At 41.3% G+C, this 22,816-nt stretch overlaps 1 protein-coding gene across 1 annotated transcript in view; it reads right to left on the reverse strand.

The window, feature by feature from the left end:
- The window catches only part of RAP1A (RAP1A, member of RAS oncogene family), an 85,075-nt gene that overhangs the window by 34,332 nt on the left and 27,927 nt on the right, over positions 1-22,816 (reverse strand). The window contains exons 2-3 of the mRNA XM_073615741.1: positions 9,901-9,968; positions 685-772 (exon numbers count right to left, since the gene is read on the reverse strand). Coding sequence (XP_073471842.1) covers positions 685-741 — 57 coding nt within the window. The 5' untranslated portion in view covers positions 742-772; positions 9,901-9,968. The remainder of the gene's footprint in view (positions 1-684; positions 773-9,900; positions 9,969-22,816) is intronic.

The following is a 22,816-nucleotide window of genomic DNA, read 5'->3' on the forward strand; positions in this document are numbered from 1 at the left end:
AACTTAAACATTATGGATTTCCCATCGCTTTCTGCACCAGAGACAATGATTAACAATAGTAAGGGTGAATAGTCATAGTGGGGGGACACAGACAGCAATAAAAACCTGACTGGGATTCTAACCACAACACAAGCTACCCAAGGCTAAAAAGTGCGAGCTTTGCATATATATATATATATATATATATAAATAAAACGGTCAGGGCTTATACTGTTTTACAAAACAACACTATTCTTTTACCTTGTGAAAACAACAGTTATATACTACAAGAGAAAAAATCTAGGAATGACTTGGTATAGCGAGATTGTAAAATTTGTAAAGACGTTTGTTTAATGCCTAGAATTAGTGTATGGAGGTACCCATCCTAGACATGAAGAAAAACCAACAGAGCGGGTAAAGGGTAGCATGGGTCGAGAAAGGGCCTAGACTATTAGCCTCAACCAAATGCCTTTAACAAATTATGTTAGGTTTCACGTACACTACACCTCCTAAATTTGAGTTTAGGAGCGTCTGGCTTTTTATTTCCCCCAGTTAGGGGAGGTTCAACCTCCCTCTCCTGAAAATGGAAGAATTGCGTTCAGGATAGGAACGTTTTAGCCGTACATCACCTCAAAGTGTACATGAAGCCTTAAGAAATGTGAAGACAAATGAATTTGTTTTTGAATTTATGCAGTTATTGCTTACCAGTGCAGACTTCCCAACACCTCCAGAACCAAGAACCACGAGCTTGTACTCGCGCATGATGGTATTGTTTGTCAAATTCTAAAGGAAACTAAGAAAAAAAAAAAAAAAAAAAAAAAAAAGCTTAATTAAAATTTACCATGGCAATCTAAACAGGGAGGGTTGTAACTTTTCAGGGTTTTTATTGTTTCCTTGTTGGAGAGATTCTGCATATTACTACCTTCGTGTTTATTAAAAGAGAAAAAAAGCGAGGGGAAAACTTTCTGTCAGGAAAACAGACAGCAATAAGAAAACCTGAGATGTTATCCTTCTCCACTCTATCCAAAAAAAAAGAAAACAAGTGAATGTGGACACCAAACTTGGGGAGCATCGAGAGGGGACCCAGGACTAAAACAGATCTGATTTTGGGGTCAGCCAGCTTGCCTAGGTAAGCAGTTATGCCTGTAAATTACTATTGCAATGCAGTACATGCATTGAGAAGTGAAAAAAGGTATTGCTTCACTTTAAGTGCCGGTTTACACTGATGCGCGTTCATAACGAATGTGATGCGTCAAAAACATTCTAAATTTGCATGTCATCCATAAAGTAATTGTTTTCAATGACGGTCGTTCACATACGTACGTTGCGATTCCTCTACGAATGTGATGCAATAAAAAAAAAAAAAAAAAAAAGGGTTTTGTGCGAGTTTAAAGCGTTGCGAATTTAGTCTCCATAGACATCAATGTAAATCGTTCTGGAATCACATTGTTGGCTCAGATATCTGCGAATTCCACCACACTACTCTCCACAAAAACCAGGAAGTGCACAGGAAGTTAACACCTTTTTTTATTTTAAATTATGATTCCATTGGCTAGTACATCAATCGCAGCTATGTCCAACTCCTGAAATTCGCGTTAAAATCGCGGTAAATTCGCACCTTACACAGGACAAAAAAACAAAACAAAGTCACAGTGCATCAGTGTGAACTGGCACTAAGTACATTTTCATTTTACATACATGTTATAGTCCCATTGTGTACTTAAAAGTGGGGAATGCCTGTACTCCAAGACAGTGCTTGACAAATCCCAGGTGCCAGGTCACCGTGGCAACTAGAAATTGTGTCCTGGTGCCTGGGCTTTTGTCAGCCCACACAAGGAGAAAGGGTTTTGTCGTTGAAATAAAAGCTTTTGTAGTAAAAAAAAAAAAAAAAAAAAAAAAAAAAAAAAAAAAAAAAAAAAAAAACTGGCCCGTAACTTTTTTAGCTGGCTTCTAGATGCAAAGGAAATTTGTCAATTCCTGCTCCAAGATGAGCAATTTAAGTCCACCTGTGAACATAGAACCAGGTAGTGGCCTTGGATATCTAGAATACATATTACTTGAGGGTAAAAAGCCTAAGAGACACCAACAGCCTGGCTATGACGAGAGAGGCAGAAACCAATTCCTTAAGGGCATAGGGCCTGGAAATGAGGAGATATGCGAGTTTATTAGACCCGTCAACTTCTTAAAACAGTAATTACATTTCAACTTTTAAAAAACGTAGAAATAAAAATTGTTAAAAATCAATCTCTCTCGATATATATATTTTTATTATACACACACACACACATTTAGTTATCTATATCTATCTTTTGAGGATTGCTGGGAGGACACATGGGTTTCTGCGCCAAGCTGCAATGCTGTTCCAAGCAATTAATCTATGTCCCTGTTCTGCAGAATTATGCCTTTTTATGGTCATCTGTCTGAACTCCTTCTGTAACTTCAGATACTTCTCTCTCTGCCATTTCTCCCTGACAAATAAGGAGAATTACACAGCCAGCAATAAACACCTTCATGTGCATGTTTATTCTGTTTTCTTTACTCATTTAACCATGTCATGTAGATTCTGTGTCCATTGATTTTCAGAATATAACAAGACAAATAATAAAATCAATAATTTGGCAAACATTTCCAGAGTGCTAGAGATAACCACTGGTTGCTAAGGTCCATGCACACTTCTGTACTTAAACCTATGCATCCTGCATCTTTACCATGCAATTTAATCAGCTTTCCATACACGGCAGGGGAATTTTTAGCATGTTTTTACGTGATTTCTGTATTTTCTGCAATGGATGGGGTAACTCCTGCATTTTCTGCGCAGTTGTGTTCATTAATACAAACAAGTGTGCTAAGCATGCAACACCATCCCTACAGACGATGCTTATTGTAAACTGCACCTAAACCTGTAAGGACTTGGTTACACCTGCATTGGTCTCTGAAGAACGATCCACAGTGAATAGACTTTTCAGAGAACAATGCAGGCGAGGCTGACTGGGATACCTGCATTGCAATTGGGAGCATAAAAATTGGCTCGCTGTTGCTACACAACACCATTCATTTAAAAAGGACGCATTTGGCAGCGGTACCGCTTGGTTTGGTCGTGCTGTAGCAGGTGTACAAAGTCCGTCAGCTGATTTTTTCGTAGCTTCTCAATCAGCATCTGACCACACCTAGTCCTGCACGCTGCATTTGGTTCATTCATGGAAGGGGAAGGGGAATTTTTGTTTTAGGAGGCTTTTGCATCAGTAGTAACTGTATTTGGTCCTCGCTTAGACAGTCATACAGAGCCTTTAATTGTACTTTAAGTATACGTTGCGTCTCACAGTCAACTACAATAAATTCTTAACTCTTCCAAACCCTTCAACTTTATAATTTATGAGAACAAGTGGCTACTGTTGGAAAAGCATATTTTTCATGCCTTTGTACTCCTACATTGGATTTTTCCTCCCAACACATGGTGCAAAGCAATGTATCCATTACGGTTTTAAGGAGAAAAGTGAAAAAGAATAATAAATTACACAAAGCTTAGATTTGTTTACTGGCTTAGAAATACAGAGTCTTCCCTTCATTCTCCATAAATATTACTATTGAATACACATATGGTCAAAGACATGGTCTCTCTGACTATTTTAAGAAAACGTCATATGAACATGGACCTAAAGCCAGTCAGCTGGGGAGATGGGTACTGAAATGCAGACTCTCACAGTTAGGACTGGTTAAATACTCACAGTTGGACACGAGTAGCTGGGGGGATTCAGCTGCTTACAGTACCTGGGTTATTAAGTTGTACCTTTAGGTGACTGGACACTGGTAAGCTTTCGAAGACACATTCACTGGGCAACTTCCCTGTAATCCTACCCCACTCCTTGAATCCTCAATTTTGTAGAAGGCAATGCAGAGTAACTAAGGACTAGAAGGGAGGGTGGTTTGTGTCCTGTACTGTACTCCAAGATGTGGACTTTACAGGTAATCTTAATCTTACAGGACACAGGCAAAGTATTCATAGACTTTGGGACGTACCCAAGCAATGAATGAGAAGGGTGGGCAACAACTAGGCAAACAGAACGGTGCCAAACAGGCCTAACAACAAAGGTCAAAAAAACCCAACTTCAGAGTGGCACTGTAAGAACCCTGTGGCTGAAAGCTGCATCTGAAGATTGGACATCCACATGGCAGAACTTTGAAAATGTATGAACAGATGACCAGGTGGCAGCCCTAAAACAGCTGGGCTACAGAGGCCTGGTGGCGAAATATACAGGGAACTCCTATTGATCTGGTGGAATGAGTGTGTACCTTAAAGTTCACATTTACAGAAAAATCTGGTTGGTCGCTCTGGCCTCATCTGACCTCGAGGAAGTCACATTACCAGTGACGCAACGTGTCGCACATTTCCTCTGTCTCCAGGACCCAGAATCAGGTGAACGGGTTTGCAAGATCATTTAGTTTCTGCTACTTTTATGTACATGCATTATACAATCACCATGTGAGTGTATAGGATATCTGCTTTCAATAAACATACAGTGTTTTGATATAATACACGATGACCGGAATGTATGTTTTATTTTGAGCTACACAGCTATGGAACGGAAGTATTCCCCATTCTAAGGACCATTTTAAGTGAAGGAGAACAAAACCTCAATAGTGAAGCATTTCCCAATGTTAAAACATATGGCGATTTTTGACCTTGTGGTCAAAATACTAAGGTGAGCGTGCACTGCACCTAGTGGTAAAAAGGTGGTTACAAGTTTTTTAGTATTTCACATTTTTTCTGCACATATACTTTTGGGAAAGTGTGGACTGCCTCCTGATTAATTCATATCTTTGGACATTTATTTTCCCTTGAATTTGCACTTTATATATTTTGTTGACACTTTACTGTATATGTATTTTACATTATTGGTTGTTCTGATTTATTTGTGTGTATATATTAATTGTAATAGTTTGATTTATCACTTGGCAATTTATAATGTAGATACCAAATACTTTTATTAAGGGTTTGAACAGCACACTATTGGCATTATCCATTTGAGTGTACTGTTAGAGTAGTTGCAGCAGTTCATTACACTTATTTATATAGTCATTCACTACAGTTATTTAGCAGCACACTAGTAGATTTTTTTTTTACTAGAATCGCATCACATGGGTGTGAACACCCATGTGATGCAATTCAGGTGCGGAGGGGAAAAAAAAAAAGGGTCCTGCATCATAATGTATGACTGAAATCGCACCGCACAGATATCGGACGTGATGTGCACAGGAATGTGGTGCAATTCCTGTGTGAATTACATGCAGTGTTCTGCACGCACCAGTGTGATCCTAGGCTAGATAAGGATGTGTTTTTCAGTGCGTTTTTGGTGTGTTCCGGTGCATTTCTGATGTGTTTTACTGTGTACCCATACAGTTCAATGCAGAAAAAAAAATGCTGCATGTTCTACTTGTTCTAACCCTGGAACTGACCGCACTGGTGTGAAAACCATATAACCTACTATCCATGTATTTTTGATGCAGAAAAAAAAAAAAAAACAAAAAAAAAAACAAAAAAAAAAAAACACTGGACCGCATGTGGTGTTAAATGGTCTATAAGAGATATGTTGCCTTCTCACCGCCTGGTGTAACCCCCTAAATGCAGCATCACCATGCCACAACCGCGTGCAATGCGCAGCGGTTGCAGTGCAGCCCTATTCACCAGGGGTGTATTGCTTCCAACTGTGGCTACAGCATATGTGCCACCTCGATTACTACCTCTGCAGCTAAATAGGGGATAGTTAGGGATGGTAAAAACGACTCAACCATGTGGTTTTTCCATCCTCCAAATTTGTGTGAACAAGCCCTTGGTTCACATCTATGCAGCTGCATGTAGAGCAGCCCTACTCGCAGAATAAGTAATCACTGACCCTTTCTTTAACTACTTCCTGCCTGGAGGACTTCATATGACATGCTTCGGTTGAAGTGGTTATAACGGAATGATGATTGCAGCTACAGGCATCATCTCGGTATCTATCTTTTCAGCCGATGATTCTCTCTTGTAAAAACCATCCTAGCGGTCTAAACTGGTAACCTGTACAATATTTTAAAGTGTCACCTATGGAGATTTTTACGTAGTTTGGCACCATTCCAAGAGTGTGTGCAATTTTAAATCATGACATGTTAGGTATCTATTTACTCGGCGTAACATCTTTTATACCTTACCAAAACTGGGTTATATAAAATAGGATTTTTATAACCGCTTACCTGTAAAATTCTTTTCTTGGAGTACATCATGGGACACATGACCCATTAATTATTTAATGGGTTATAGGCCACCTTCAGGTGATGGACACTGGTTATACCCAAGCCAGGAAGTTCACTCCCCATATAACCCCTCCTCCTTCCAGGAGCACGTGAGTTTTTGTAGCAAAGCAATACACTTAAATCCCAAAAAAGAGGGGAGGGACCTGTATTTCCATGATGTACTCAAAAGAAAAGGATTTTACAGGTAAGCTGTTATAAAAATCCTATTTTCTTTATTGTACATCATGGGACACAGAGCCTTAAGTGATTACTTAATGGGACATCCCATAGTAATGCTACTTGAGGGGAGGGAGACACAACCCGGAGGGTACCCCCAGACTTGGGGACCTATACTGCTGCCTGCAGCACATTGCGCCCGAAGGCGATATCTTCATACCTCCTTATATCCAGCTGATAAAATTTTGTGAATGTATGCACTGAAGACCAAGTTGCGCCCTTACAGATCTGAGCCATAGAGGCCTGATGACTCATTGCCCAAGAAGCACTAACTGCCCTGGTAGTGCGCCTCAACATGAAAAGGGGGAATCTTACCCCTTAAATCATAAGTCTGAATTATCACTTGCCAAATCCACTTAGCGACAGTGGATTTCGATGCTGCCTGTCCTTTCTTAGGACCTTCTGGCAGGATAAATAAGACATCAGTCTTACGAATCTGAGCAGTTGCCTTTAAATAGATTTTCACTGCTCCCACCACATCAAGACAACGTAGTGACTTTTCTTCCCTGGAACATGGTTTTGGAAAAAACGATGGCAGGACAATATCTTGGTTCAGGTGAAAACCTGAAACTACTTTTGGCAAAAAGTCTGGATGATAGTGTAACACCACTCTGTCCCCGTGAAAAATCAAAATTAGCAGTACCAGCGGGACCTCCGTACCCCCCGCGGGGGGGGGGGGGGTGGGGTGGGTGTAATGTAAGGGGGGTACTGCGCTGATGTCCCCCAACCCTCTGGTACATTCAGGGGGGAGAAAGAAAACATTTTGCAGATTTCTTTTACCTTGGAAAAAAATCTCCCTGCACACACTGCTGCGACCACACACAGACTGAGCTTCACAGTGAAGACAACAGAGTAAGGTATGTGCATAGACTCCCTCTAGTGGAGAATTAAGGCATGACAACATTTTTTCCCTAATGGAAGAATACATAAGTGTTTTTAATACCCAAGTTTCTTCCCTTACCTTATCCCCGCTGCAGGATTTGCTGAATTAACAGACAATCCAACATTCACCCATCACGGCGGGCTGCGTTTAGCAAACCTTCAAGGACCGGGTCCCTAGATATCGGGGTTCCAACTCCCTTGGACCTGTAAAGCACCCCACCAGGAAAGCTATGTAATGTAGCAAGACCAAAGCCCTGGGTTCCTGGGGTCCAGCCCTACAAAGAGGCGTTACAGGCAAAACCTCACGCTTCAGATACGAGGCCCCAGGTACCATCCTTTTAGGCCTTAGTGGCACTTTGGATGGATCTGGTATTTAAATCCAGCATGGATCCCTCCTGGAGCTCCTCAGAGCACCTCTTCACTCATGACCAACACCTTAGACACTGGCGAAAAAACGGATGTGCTCCTGGAAGGAGGAGGGGTTATATAGGGAGTGAACTTCCTGGATTGGGTATAACCAGTGTCCATCACCTGAAGGTGGCCTATAACCCATTAAGTAATTACTTAAGGCTCTGTGTCCCATGATCTCCGATAAAGAAATTGTGTTTTTTTGCATTCAAATTAAAGTGTATTTTTTTTCCCCAAAATATTGCATTTGAAAAATTGCTGTGCAAATATGGTTGTACAAATTGCATCGACTGCCATTTTATTTTCTAGGGTCTGTGCTAAAAAAAAAATATATATATATATATATATATATATATATATATATATATATATATATATATATATATATATATATATATATATATATATAAAATATTTGGGGGTTCTGAATAATTTTGTAGCAAAATAAAGATGATTTCTTTAGATGTAGGAGAGAAATGGAGGTATTGGCCCGGGGCGGGAAGTGGTTAACTTCAATACCAAACACTTTCAACCCCCTGTCCAGGCCAGCTTTCAGCACTGTCACACTTTGAATGCCATTTGGTCATGCAACAGTGTACCCATATGAAATTTTTATAATTTTTTAGAAACAGATAGAGTGTACTTTTGGTGGTATTTAATCACCACTGGGTTCTTGCTATATAAACGAAAAAAAGTCAGAAACTTAAAAAAAAAATTTCTTTCCGTTTTTGTTAAAAAATATAGCAATAGCAAATAAAATCTTTCTACATAAATTACAGCCATAATATATTCTGCAAAATTTCTTTGGTAAAAATAACCCAAATCAGTGCATATTATTATTATTATTATTTTAAACTGTGCAATAAGTTACAGTCTACAAACCATGGGATCTACCGTATATTTGAAAGTTGATCAATCCTGATGTAGTGACTGCCTAATTACTTGGGTCCCTAAAATGCCAGAACAGTACAAATTCCCCCAAATGACCCCTTTTTGGAAAGTAGACAGTCCAAGTTACCATATTTATCTGCATATAACACGCACTTCTCCCCCTTAAAGTAGGGGGAAAAATCGCGTGTGCACATTATACGCTTATATAGGCTGCCACAGAGGGGAAAGAGGGGGACGAGCGTCGCCGAAATAGAAAGAGCCGGATCTCCTGTGTACTCGGCGTCACGCCCAGTCCCACCCCCTGGACAGCTCCTAGCATTGACGTCCCGTCATTGGACCAGCGTTATGTCCATCATAGGATGCGGGCCAAGGAGCAGGACTGGGCATGACGCCGAGCCGAGTACAAAGGAGATCCACCTCTGTCTATTTCGGTAATGGCAAGGCTACAGATGGGCACTGATCAGGCTGCAGTGAGGAGCAAGGCTGCAGATGGGCACTGATCAGGCTATAATGATGGGCAAGGCTGGAGATGGGCACTGATTAAGCTGCAATGATGGGCAAGACTGCAGATGGGCACTGATCAGGCTGCAATGATGGGCAAGGCTGCAGATGGACATGGATTAGGTTGCAATAATGGGCAATGGCGAGGCTGCAGATAGGATTGATTGATAAGGCTGCATTGATGGGCCTTGACCCTTATTTTGCTTCAAAATTCTTTATTTAAAATTTAAGTTTTTTTCCTGAAACTTCTCTCTTAAAATTAAGGTGCGTGTTATACGCTGATAAATACTGTATTTAGTAAGAGGCATGGAGAATTTTTTGCTGTCATTTTTTTTAACATTTTAAGAAAAATTAAGAAATTAAATAAAATGTACACAAAATAGTAGAGCTGATCCATGCTTTAGACCTGTATGGATGTGGTGTCAGGGATGAGCTTGAAGAAGGGTGCAGGTACATGCGGCAGGTCACCTGTCACTGATTTAAACAGGCTGCCTTGCCCTAGACACCTGTAAATTCCTCGCAGGTGAAGATGGCTCTTTGTACAAGTATACGGATTGGTGCGCGCATAAGAATGAGACCTTTGATTTCAAATGGCCCATTTTATTTGTCAAGGGCTACAGCCGTGACTTATGGTACAGGTACTTCGTAGCAATTGGGGAAGAAACAAGAAAAAAGAAAATCCAGTTAAAGTGCCAGCTATAGAGTAGGTTGTCTAGTTCTGTACACAACACATACCTGCTATCCTCAGCATGTAAACAGTCTTCACCCAATATCAGAAAAACGATGTAAAGATTATATCAAACCTGCAACAAACAAATATAATCAATTGAGTTTACTTAGCAAATAAAATGTAGCCGATTTGTTAATTTACTTCTGAAACAAGCCTCACTTGATAGAAATGTGCAGGACATTAGACAGACTAGCTATTGCATGGTTACCAAGTTGTTGTTTTTTTAAATACAGACCAATAAAACTCTACCCAATGATTTCAATATTATTATATAACAAACAGGACACCTTTCAAACAGGAATACCAAATTATGCACCATTTAAGTGCAAGCTTTTGCACGAACCACTGCACTAAAGAGGATATTTTGTATGTTGACATTGGTAAACCATACATTTGCATCCACATTCAATAAACATCACAAGGTATGTTAACAGATCATTAAAAGGAACGTATAGTGTTTTGGACATAATAATCATAACAGGATTACCAATTTTTTTTTTAAAAGATGTGAATAAAACATTACACAGAGATACTAGGCTCCATTCACAAAACGGTATTTTCTTTTTTCTTTCTGTCGGTAGCCGGCAAAGTTATTAACAGTACGGTGTTTTTAAAGAGGTTGTAAACTCTATTTGAAAAAAACAAAAAAACAAACCTGTAAGACAAAGGCATAATGAGCTAGTATGCATTGCATACTAGCTCATTATGAAATATTTACCTTAGAATGAAGCCCTCGCAGTGGCGCCCGCACACCGCTGAGACGGCCAACATCTTGCCCAGAGTTTCTTCCGGGCTCCGGCGCTGAGTGGCCGAAGCCGCGATGACGCCACTCCTGGGCATGTGCGCAGGAGCCGCCAGTCATGGCACAGGGCCCTGAAGAAACAGCGCGGCAGTTTCTTCAGAGCGCATGCGCCAATGACATTGGTGGCAGCGTATATAGTAAATCTCCTAACTGGTGCAAGTTTAGGAGATATTTACAGTACATACAGGTAAGCCTTATTATAGGTTTACCTGTAGGTACAATTAAAAAAAAAGGAAGATTTTACTTCCTCTTTAAGTAGTGGGCGGCTACCAGCGTCCTTAAAATTCAGCAACTGTCATGGTTGTTAAGGAGTGGACGCCCCTAACTGATGAGTCATCAGCTGTCAGCGGGGTTCACCACTGAGAGCTGCATACAAAACAAAGAACTATCGTCATTAAAAAAAATTTTAAAAAATCAGGGAAAAATGGTGTGGGGTTCCCCCCCAAAAAACCCATACCAGACCCTTAGAAGAGTATGCAGCCCGGCAGGTCAGGTCAGAAAAAACGGGAAGGGGGGGGGGGGGGGGGGGTAGGGGGCGGCAAGCGCGCACCCCCCTCCCTTCTGAATATTATTATTATTATTATATTATAATATATTATTATACAGGATTTATATAGCGCCAACAGTTTACGCAGCGCTTTACAACATTAGAGCAGACAGTACAAGTACAATACAATTCAATACAGGAGGAATCAGAGGGCCCTGCTCGTTAGAGCTTACAATCTAGGACAAATACCAAGCCACATGCCCTCAAAATTGTGGGGGTGCCTTGGGGCAGGTAGGGCTCTGCCCACCTCACAGCACTTTCTCAGCAGGAATCATGACTGACCTTGGATCTACACCGAGGGATATTGTTTTTGTGTTTTTAACGAAGGACATGTCAAAAACTGCCTCCTGTGTTTTACAGTAAACTTTTTTGGTGAATGAGTAGGGGTACTATGTACACATGGGGGGGTGGAATCTGGGGGGCCCCATTGTTAAAGTAGGCTTACAGATTCCAATAAGCCCCCTGCCGGCAGACCTCCACAATCACTGGCCATGGTTGTGGGAAGAGGTCATTGTCCCCGTCAACATGTTAAGGGCATGTGTCCCCCTTTCCTGACCTGCCGGACAAGCGTCTGGTATAGCATGCTCGGATCAATCACGGGCAACAGAAATCGCTCCAGTTGGAGAGAATCCCCCGTTGCAGAATTTGCGTGTGATGTTGGCATCACTTCAAATGAGGACCCAATTGGGGCCCAGAGCTTGCATGCAGGGGCAAGTTGTCACCAACATGTGGAAGGCCGGAAGAGGAACGTGCATCTGAAATCTGACATTTCTCTGAAGGAACGAACACGCTGGCCACGCCTGTATCCAAAGTCATACTGGGATATTTCAGCAAAAATGATGGAGCCAGGGTTGGCTTTTTGAGGTTGAGAAACCAATCAAACGAAGTCCGCTCAAAGCAGAAGTTCCTCTAGGTAGCTTACAAGCCATCTGTATTTATTACAAAGCAAGAACTAGAGCCAAATACCTTGGTGAAAACCCAAAGAGACAATGTAAATCCGAAGGGAAGGGCCACAAACTGGTAGTATTCCTCTCTCTCTTGCGATTCAGAGATATTGTTGGTGCTTGAGATAAATTGGAAGGTGGAGGTAGGCATTCTTGAAATTTTTACACGCCAGCATATGCACCTGGTGGATGGAAGCCACCACAGACTATACTGAATCTATTTTGAACTCTTGTACTTTCATGAAGGCACAGAGGTCCAGAATAGGTTGAATAGTTCTTGGGAACCTTGAAAAGACTGAAATAAAAAAACTCTATGAACCTCTTTGACAGTTTAGAGTGGGGCATTCGCCCCCCCCAGCCAGGAGGCCCTCGATCACAAGGTGATCTCCAAAAGAAACCCCATCTTTAGGGGACAGACTTGAGAAAAAAAAAACCCTTGTTCTAGGTGGATAAGACAGAAGCAGAGAGCCTCCTGCATAAACTTTAAGGAAGGACAAATGAAGAATGCAATTGCTGAAAAGAGGCTGCAGCTGACAAGTAGACTCTTACCCACATAAGCCACATCAAAATAGAGAAATTGCCTTGGGGTGTTACAGAGCAGGACAAAGTGAGGGAAGAACAATGTCCAGGCTGAGGTGGGACGCCCACGTACTAATTAGTCAGATCCAGTGATGACTTTCAAAAGGTTGAGGATTCAACCAAATCTCCATACTATCATCTAAATGTTGTCTGATAGGGTTGAGGGAGGGGACTAGTATTTAAAAGGGGATCATCCAGGTATCATGCCACACGTATGCCCTGAGAATGGATCAAAAGGGAAAGCACCTTTGTAAAGAACTGGGGTGTCATGAACAGTCCAGAGGGAAGGGTGACAAATTTATAAATTTAGAGTGATGTTGAAATTTGCTTGAAAATTTCCAACACCATGATTAAGGCAGTAAATGTTGGATGGAAAGAATGTTTACATTTTTTTGTTCTTTTCTACTCATCTATGACAAGCTTAAGGCTTGCTAGGAGCGGGCAGGGGAATACCAGGAATGTCACTACAGTGCAGCATTTTTTTTGCCAGTATATAATCACCAGATGGTAGCTGCATATAACCCATTGGTAAGACCAAGATCCTGTGTCCTGTACTGTAAGAATTAGAAATTTTGCATTTTCGTGCACTTTAAATGTACAAAGCCACTACTTTCCGTAGTATTCCTTGGCTGTAAAGTTGAAAGCAAAAGGTGTGTCTCAAATGTGCAAGAACACACAATACAGAAAAAAAAAAAAGGTAGGAGCACTTTTCCTATAGTACGTTAATAGTAATCCTCTTTACTTTCAAGTTAGTCATACAACAGGCTTGCAATGCTCATTATTAAAAAGTTCCAAGGACTTCTCTTACAAAAAAACAAAACAAAACAAAAAAAAACAGATAAAAGGAAAATAGTATTCTAAGATTTATCTGTGACTGCTTTAAAACACCCTGTATTTCCCTCGGTTCACACGGCCACGACCTGGGATCCAACTTGTGCAAACCCAAGTCGCATGACAGGTGAAATCCATGTTGGTCAATGAGAGCGGTCTTAAATTGGTTGAAAAAACCCATTCATGAAATCTGATCCAGAAAGTATTCACAGCGCTTCGCTTTTTCCACATTTGGTTATGCTACAGCCTTATTCCAAAATGGATTAAATTCATTAATTTCTTCAAAATTCTACAAACAATACCCCATAATGACAATGTGAAAGAAGTTTGTTTGAAATATTTGAAAAATCAAAATAAATAAAAATCACATGTACATAAATTATTCACAGCCTTTGCCATGACACTCAAAATTGAGCTCAGGTGCATCCTGTTTCTACTGATCATCCTTAAGGTGTTTATACAACTTGATTGGAGTCCACCTGTGGTAAATTCAGATGATTGGACATGTTTGGGGATTACTGACAGAGCTACAGCATTTCTCTGTGGAGAGAGGAGAACCTTACAGAAGTACAACCAGAGGAGAGACGCTTGAGAGGGGATGTGATTTCAATTTACAAATACCATACTGGTGACCCCACAATAGGGATACAACTTTTTCGCGGAAGGGAGTTCAACAAGACACGTGGCCACTCGTTAAAATTAGAGGAAAAGAGGATTTTTATAACAGCTTACCTGTAAAATACTTTTCTTGGAGTACATCATGGGGCACAGAGCCATAGTAATAACTATGTGGGGTATATAGGCCACCTTAGGTGATGGACACTGGCACGCCCTAAAACAGGAAGTTCACTCCCTACATAACCCTTCCCATTACTGGGAGTACCTCAGTTTTGTAGCAAAGCAATACACGTGTATACCAAAGAAGGGAGGGACCTGTGACTTACTCCAAGAAAAGGATTTTACAGGTAAGCCGTTATAAAAAATCCTATTTTCTTTATCGGACATCACGGGACACCGAGCCTTAGTAATAACTGTATGGGATGTCCCAGAGCATCTGAGGGGAGGGAGACACAAACAAAACAGGGCACCATCAGACTTCAGGACCTATACTGCAGCACACTGCACCCAAAGGAGATATCCTCATGCCTTTTAATATCCACCTGATAGAATCTAGTGAATGTATGGACTGAAGACCAAAGTGCGGCCTTGCAGATTTGAGCCATGGAGGCTTGGTGATGCACTGCCCACGAAGCACTAACAGCTCTGGTAAAGTGCGCTTTAAAAATCCAAAGGAAGTTTTTCATTTCCTTAGGAAACTCCACTTACCCTATCCCGCCGCAGGATCCTGTGGTAAAACCAAACATACCCAATCTTCATCCATCACGCTGGGCTCCGTTAAAAAAACCTTCAAGGACTGGGGTCCCTTTTTTTCGGGGTTCCACTGTCTAAATTATAAACTGCGCTAGAAGTCCAATGAATTACTTTAGATATATATCTTGAAATAAATTGAAAATCCAAATTAATCCTCAAAGGAAAGCACTCCAGATCACCAAAACACCTCCATGTACACAAATTTAGTTAACAGTCCAACTGAAGAACCCAAACACCGTAGTAGTAAGTTGCCCTTACCGAAACAGCAAGCAATATAGGCGGATGGCTTAAACCCAGCCAGGGCCTTTATGGTAGAGTATTCGGCTCTTTCCAGGCTCAGGTTACCGTTCCCTCAGTTCATATACACCGGAAAAGGGAGAAAAGCAAGAAACTGGCCATAAGTGGGGGAAGATGGTAGTTGCACTGTGATGAAGAGGGGGGGGGGGGGGGGGGAAGCTACAAAGATGACTAAAGTGGCAAAGTGAACTAAAAAAGCAGAAACGGGCCAATGCATGAATAGATCCTACATGCTAAAAACATGGTGGGGATGCAGTGCAGTGCAACGTAGCTGATCAACATGACATGTTGCGGGCAGACAAAGCCTAATATATAAAGGTAATCGTGAAACAGTGACTGCTTGAATATAGCAAAACAAAAATGCATATACCAACACAAATAGGGTGAATAATGACACAATGCAAAAAAAAAAAAAATATATATATATATATATATATAATGCAAGAAAAATATATGTGGGCTAGTGCCCCATTAGCAACAACGTGCCAGATCCTGGTGAACTACAAGTGACAAATCCCTAGGACAAACATGAATATTAGTTCTATCATCCAGTCCAAAAAGCAAAAACACGTGATGAGAAACACAAAACAAGTCCAATCGTGAAGGGAGGGGGGATCTTCAGTGAGGACACCTCCGTGTTTGCAAGCCGCTTACCTTACAGCTGTAAGGTGTACAGCCTGTGTTGCAAATGACCCGCAGGTGTAGACGTTCCGTGTATACAGGCAGTGACAATGATGAACATGCCAAGCGAAATATAAAAAATAAAAAGTATACAGCATGTAAAATAACTCTGCAACGACCACAGTGGAGGGGGGGCAAGACACACACAGGGGGAGGTTGCACTCACTTTCATGAAGTGAGTGTGGGCATCAATCCACGAGCGCCGAGCTCGTATGCCTCCAGTAGTGTCACCAATCTGGAATCTGTCCCCGTGCCTGGAAACTGGAATATGTCCCCGTGCCTCTCTCCTCAGTGTTCGTCAGGTAGAGTAGTGATGTACAGTGTGAGGGGGAAAGAGACGCACATAGCGTGATCCCATATAAAAGGTATATTTATTTAATAAAACAAGTCCAATCAACTTACATTTAAAACAATGCTGCAGTGTGTAGTAACTACGAGCGCCGAGCAGGAGACGACTGACCAAAGCACTGGTTCCCAGGGTCCAGCTCTCAAAGAGAAGCGTTACAGGCAAAACCTTGTTTCTTCCACCACGAGGCCCGGGTAACCATCCACCTTGGTCTCAATGGCACTTTAAATGGATCCAGTTGCAAAGCTTGCTCCAGCAAGGATTTACTCCAGTGAAGCCTCTGCATAGCACATCTTTACTCGTGACCAACACCTAAGACACTGGCGAAAAAACCGAGGTACTCCCAGTAATGGGAGGGGTTATATAGGGAGTGAACTTCCTGTCTTAGGGCGTGCCAGTGTTCATCACCTAAATACCCTATATTAAATCTATCAATGGGTCCGCGCTTCAGAGTTTTAAACACTGCTGCCCCCCTATGTAGGTAGGGAACACCTCAGTGTTACCCCAAAGAGGTTGAAATCAGAATATAGGGGATGGCGCTGTGTAAAACAAAGAGTGTGAAAGTGAGTGTTTTTAAAGTGACAAGTGCTTTGGTGCGTGATACAATCCTACATGAATAGAAAATTAAATAATAAAAAAAAAATAAATAATAATTAAAAATAAAAATATATGATATATAAAATGACGGAAATAAATTATATCAAAGAAATGTGAATGGACCAAAAACTAATTGTAAAGTGATAAATCCTTATAGAAGTTCAAATACATCAATATATATATTGAGCAACCACAATCCTTATTTTTCTAAATAGTAAGGCATGTGTTAATCAACTGCAAAGTGACAGGTGTTAAAGCTGAAAAGGTTTAGTAGTGCACCACACACACTACAATTATGTGAAAAAACGTTGAAAATTAAACCCAGTCCATAAAGGCGAGTGTATCAAAAAAATGTGTATCAGAGATATATCCAAAATATATATATATATATATAAAAATATAAAAATGTGTATCAAAAATTATGTGAAAAGTATGCAGTCCCAAATAGTTCATCTAGTGATACAAAATACAGTGCAATAGCGCATTTCCCAAAAGATTCTTCTCTATCAATGGAGATCCATGCAATACTTTTTTAGCAATTTTCCCCCCCAATCTGATTGCACTCACCGGAGCTCCCTGCCCCTGCAGGGGTATGAGCGTGTGATGTCTGCCTTTAATCGCTTCGATCCCACCGGTGTCAGTATCCTTCCACTTGGCCCAGTTCAGGTGAACCTCTCGTTGAGGAGGGGAGGGGGACTCACTGCCCCTAACTGCAGCACATATCCCAACCAGGCATCCACTTGAAGAGAAGCGTTGTATACAGCCTGGGCCTAGGATCCAAGGTATTTAACCGTATATATTCCTTCAGCTCCTTGTAACGCCTCCCACTGATAGAACCGCGAATGATTCATATCCTCATAGCAAAGAGCAGCTTGAGATGGTCAGAACATAGAATGGCTGTGCGTACCGCGAGCAGCTACCGGCACAGCTGGAGGAAACAAAGCCTAATAGCCTAATAACACATGCCTTACTATTTAGAAAAATAAGGATTGTGGTTGCTCAATATATATATTGATGTATTTGAACTTCTATAAGGATTTATCACTTTACAATATATATTAGTTTTTGGTCCATTCACATTTCTTTGATATAATTTATTTCCGTCATTTTATAACATTTATTTTTATTTTTATTTATTATTTATTATTTAATTTTCTATTTATGTAGGATTGTATCACGCACCAAAGCACTTGTCACTTTAAATACCCTATATACCTCACATAGTTATTACTATGGCTCTGTGTTCCGTGATGTACGATAAAGAAAAGAGGTTTTACCATAAACTATGTAGAGGGTTCTTTACTGTAAGAGCAGCAAGGATGGAATTCCCTTCCACAGGCGGTGGTTTCAGCGGGAAGCATCGATAGTTTCAAAAAACTATTAGATAAACACCTGAACGACCACAACATACAGGGATATACAATGTAATACTGACATATAATCACACACATAGGTTGGACTTGATGGACTTGTGTGTCTTTTCAACCTCACCTATTATGTAACTATGTACCCATCTCTGCAGCACTCTACCAATCAGGCCTGTATGGTAGAGTGGCCAGACGTAAGCCACTCCTCAGTAAAAGGCACATGAAGACCCAGCTAAAGTTTGGCAAAAGGCACCTGAAGGATTCTCAAACCATAACAAACAAAATTGTCTGGTCTGATGAAACAAAGATTTTACTCTTTGGCCTGAATGGTAACCGTCATGTCTGGAGGAAACCAGGCATGGCTCATCGCCTGGCCAATACCATCCCTACAATGAAGCATGGCGGTGGCAGCATTATGCTGGGAGATATTTTTCAGCAGCAGGAACTGGGAGACTAGTCAGGCTTGAGGGAAAGATGAATGCAGCAATGTATAGAGACATCCTTGATGAAAACCTGCTCCAGAGCGCTCTGGACCTCAGACTGGGGCAAAGGTACATCATCCAACAGGACAACGACCCTAGGCACACAGCCAAGATAACAAAAGGAGTGGCTACAGGACAACTCTGTGAATGTCCTTGAGTGGCCCAGCCAGAGTCCAGATTTGAACCCCATTAAACATCTCTGGAGAGATCTGAAAATGGCTGTGCACTGACGCTCCCCATCCAACCTGATTGAGCTTGAGAGGTCCTGCAAGTAAGAATGTGAGAAACTGTCCAAAAATAGGTGTGCCAAGCTTGTAGCTTCATACTCAAAATGACTGGAGGCTGTAATTTGTGCCAAAGGTGCTTCAACAAAGTATTAAGCAAAGGCTGTGAATACTTATGTACATGTGATTTTTCATTTATTTTTAATTTTCAAAGATTTTAAACAAACTTCTTTCACGTTGTCATTATGGGATATTGTGTGTAGTATTTTGAGGAAAATAATGAATTGAATCCATTTTGGAATAAGGCTGCAACATAACAAAATGTGGAAAAAGTGGAGCACTGTGAATACTTTCCGGATGCACTGTATATCTGTAGTACTTACTCATCTCTCTCCAAAGCTCTAAGTCCCCTGTCTTTCTGCTGCTCTGTTCCTCTGTTATCAGCACGATAACTTCTGGCAAGCTCTCTGACACAGAAGATAAAAGCAGCTGGAAATTTGTGTCGGTGAGGGAACTTATAGATAAGCAGAGAGCTTGTCTATCCACAGTACAGCTCTGCAAGTTTCTTCATTCCTCTGCCTATGTGGAGTGGGGGTCTGTGCGCCTTTCCTCCAATCAGCTCTCACAGTATATGCCCAGACTCCACACCCACTGTTGAAACAGGAAGAAAGATTTTTAACATGATGAGCACTTTCTAATGATTATAGAAAGGAAAAGACTGCAGGTATACATGGAAAACTTATGTAGGAAGATTTGTTTCATCCCTGTATATCATCTGAGGCTACATGTGAAAGTTTACATCCACTTGAATTAGCACTACTGAAGTCACTTCAACTTTAGAAAAGGTTCTTGTACTACTTCAAGGCGACTTCTATCCGACTTGTGCCCGTAAACTTTAATGGAAGTTGCTTCCAGGTCAGAGCCTCGTGTATATTCATGTGATTTGGATCGGATATTACAGGAAGATTACACAGGCGTTCCATTTCAGATCGAAGCCCCAGCAGCGGTCCTCGTAACCTGCGCTGTGATTGGCTGAAGCCGCGATGAAGTCACTCCCATGTATGCGTGCGGGAGCCACTGGTAACGGCACACTAACTAAAGCAACAGCACGTACATGCCATTGCTTCAGTGCGCATGTGCCGATGACGTCGGCACATGCTGATACAGGGGAGATCTGTGCAGGTTTAGGAGATATCCGGGGTGGCTACAGGTAAGCCTTATAGGCTTACCTGTAGTGAAAGGTGGTTGTAAAGGGTTTACAACCACTTTAATCTCCCTGGCAATAATCCCCAGTGTGAATTTTCATTACCAAAAGTGGTAACCCGGAGCCACACTTAGGCCCCATTTACACCTGAGAGTAGCATTTACAGGCAAAAATTCACACATTTTTGTACAGGTCAAAAGGTCACCAATGCAAAAAGCAGAAAATTGCCCAAATCTGCCAAAAAAAAAAAAAAATTCCAGAACTTGTTTGAGATTCAAGCGTTTTGGAACATCTGGATTCAGGCGTTTTGGAGTGGAGATGTTAACCATATCCATAATTATTTTTTCCCCTCCAGAGTTTTGTAGCTTCAGGCTTTAAGCTACAAAAAACTCAGGTGTGAATGGGGCCACAGGGACGCACGGGGATGGAGCTCGCCACCAAATTCAAAAAGTGAAAAACACATTACGCATACAGTACACTGTAATCTTACAGATTACAACTGTATCAAACTATTTCACATCCCTTTTTTTTTTTTTACAAGCTACGTTCTTTAAACGACACTGTTTAAAGCGGCACTTAAGTCTGCCTTCTTTGGTGGCCCTGTTCCCCCCTCAGGCGCCACCATTATAGCGCTTGTGCAGATGTGCCCATAGGCTCTGCCCAGCCTTTGGATTCTGGCAGGGCTCGTCAGCACACACACAGGTAATTTTTCAAGCACACACGAGTACAGAGGTTTTAGCCTTTTATGCCAGCAGTGTGCACAATGGCTGGGGAAACTGGTACCTGGGCAGATGTGCCTCAGGGCTCTCTCAGAACATGAGCCCTCTGGCACAAATGTGCACGTGCAGGCAGTGTAGAGAACTTTTCACAGAGGCAAGAAAAGTAGAAGCACCGCTTTAAAGCACAAAGTACTTTGTTAAAAAAAAAAAAAAATAATAATTTGTAAGAGAAGGAGGTCAGAGACGGGGGTGGCACAGCACCCTTTAGGGTGAAGGTTCATTTTATAAAGCAAACATATAAAGCAACTTATATGTACAAAAGGCAAGTTGTATTAAATCCAAAAACAAAAAATGTAATAGCTCAGCTTAACAATTTTTGGCTGCATTCATTTTGTTTTTCTAAACATTTTTCCTTTATTTCACCTTGTGATCCAGTCAGTAAGTCTTACTTTTCAACTTCATTTAGCAACTTCATTTAGCAGACCAAGTTGTCCAGCAAAAGAAGTAGAGGGCTGGGATAACCCATTTAACACTGGACAGGGGCACTTCTAATAGTCAGCGTTTATTCATTTATGTATAACCTTTATCCAAAAAGGTAAAAAAAAAAAAAAAAAACTGCTTGAAAAAGTGTCAGCTGGAGTTCAGCTTTGTTAGTCAATTTAAATCTGCTAGGGCAACTAGAACTACCCTCTCCCCAGACTGACAATGCTGCTTTCTAATGCCAGCCGTAGACCGTTCAAATCTCAGCCGGTTCAGCAGGGACCAGCCAAGATTCAAACCATGTATGGACAAGGCTGATTGTACCCAAGTTGATCAATCGATTAACTTGGGTACAACCAGCCTGTCAGATTTTATATGTGATTATTGCCAGTGGCTATAGCCACTAGTAATAATTCACTGTGATCTCCCACATAAGACGCCCCCCCCCCGCAAGGTGAACACAATAGCTCTGCAGGAGGGATTCCCCCATCTACACGGACTATGTAGATTGGGGGGAAATTGCACCGTCTCTGGCTGGCTTTAGCGTGGCTCCATTGCTCCTCCATAAAAGGGAGACACCCCTAAGGCTGCATTCACATCCTTGCAACGCAATTTTTTCCCCACGTTTGTCACACAGCAGCATACTGTAGGTCAGCCCATTCAATAGAATGGGCTGCCCTACGCAAAACAAATGCGCCAATGTAGCTTGTGCGCTTTTTTTGGCAGTAAACCAAGCTAGTTTTCGCAAGGCGTGTTTTGGCGTGCGACTGCTACCTACATTTGTGGTGCCAGTAAGAAATAATGGTATTGCAAGGGCGATGCACATTTTTCGCTCGTTTCCAGGAAAGCAGCCAGAAACACACATTTTTGCCCTCGTTGCCACAACATGTAGGTGTGAATGCAGCTTACCACTTCAGCCCAGGAATGATTTGCCCCCTTCCTGACCAGGCCATTTTTTGCTATACAGCACTGTGTCGCTTTAACTGACAATTGTGCGGTCGTGCGACTTTGTACCCAAGCAAAATTTATGCCTTTTTTTCCCTACAAATAGAGCTTTCCTTTTGGTGGTATTTGATCACCTCAGCGGTTTTTATTTTTGGCGCTATAAACAAAAAAATAAGAGCGACAATTTTGAAAAAAAAATAAAAAAAATTAAAAAAAATTAAAAAAACACATTTTGTACTTTTTGCTATAACAAATATCCAAAATTAAATAAAAACAAAAAAGTTATAGCGTTTACAAAATAGGGGATATATTTATCTCATTTTTATCATTTTTTTTTTTTACTAGCAATGGCGGCGATCTTTATCAGGACTGCAACATTGCGGAGGACAGATTGGACACTTCTGACACTATTTTGGGACCATTGACATTTCTACAGCGATCAGAGCTAAAAATAGCCACCGATTACTGTATAAATTTCACTGCCAGGGAATGGGTTAACACTAGG

Source organism: Aquarana catesbeiana, linkage group LG02, assembly GCF_042186555.1.
Source record: "Aquarana catesbeiana isolate 2022-GZ linkage group LG02, ASM4218655v1, whole genome shotgun sequence".
Lineage (NCBI taxonomy): Eukaryota > Metazoa > Chordata > Amphibia > Anura > Ranidae > Aquarana > Aquarana catesbeiana.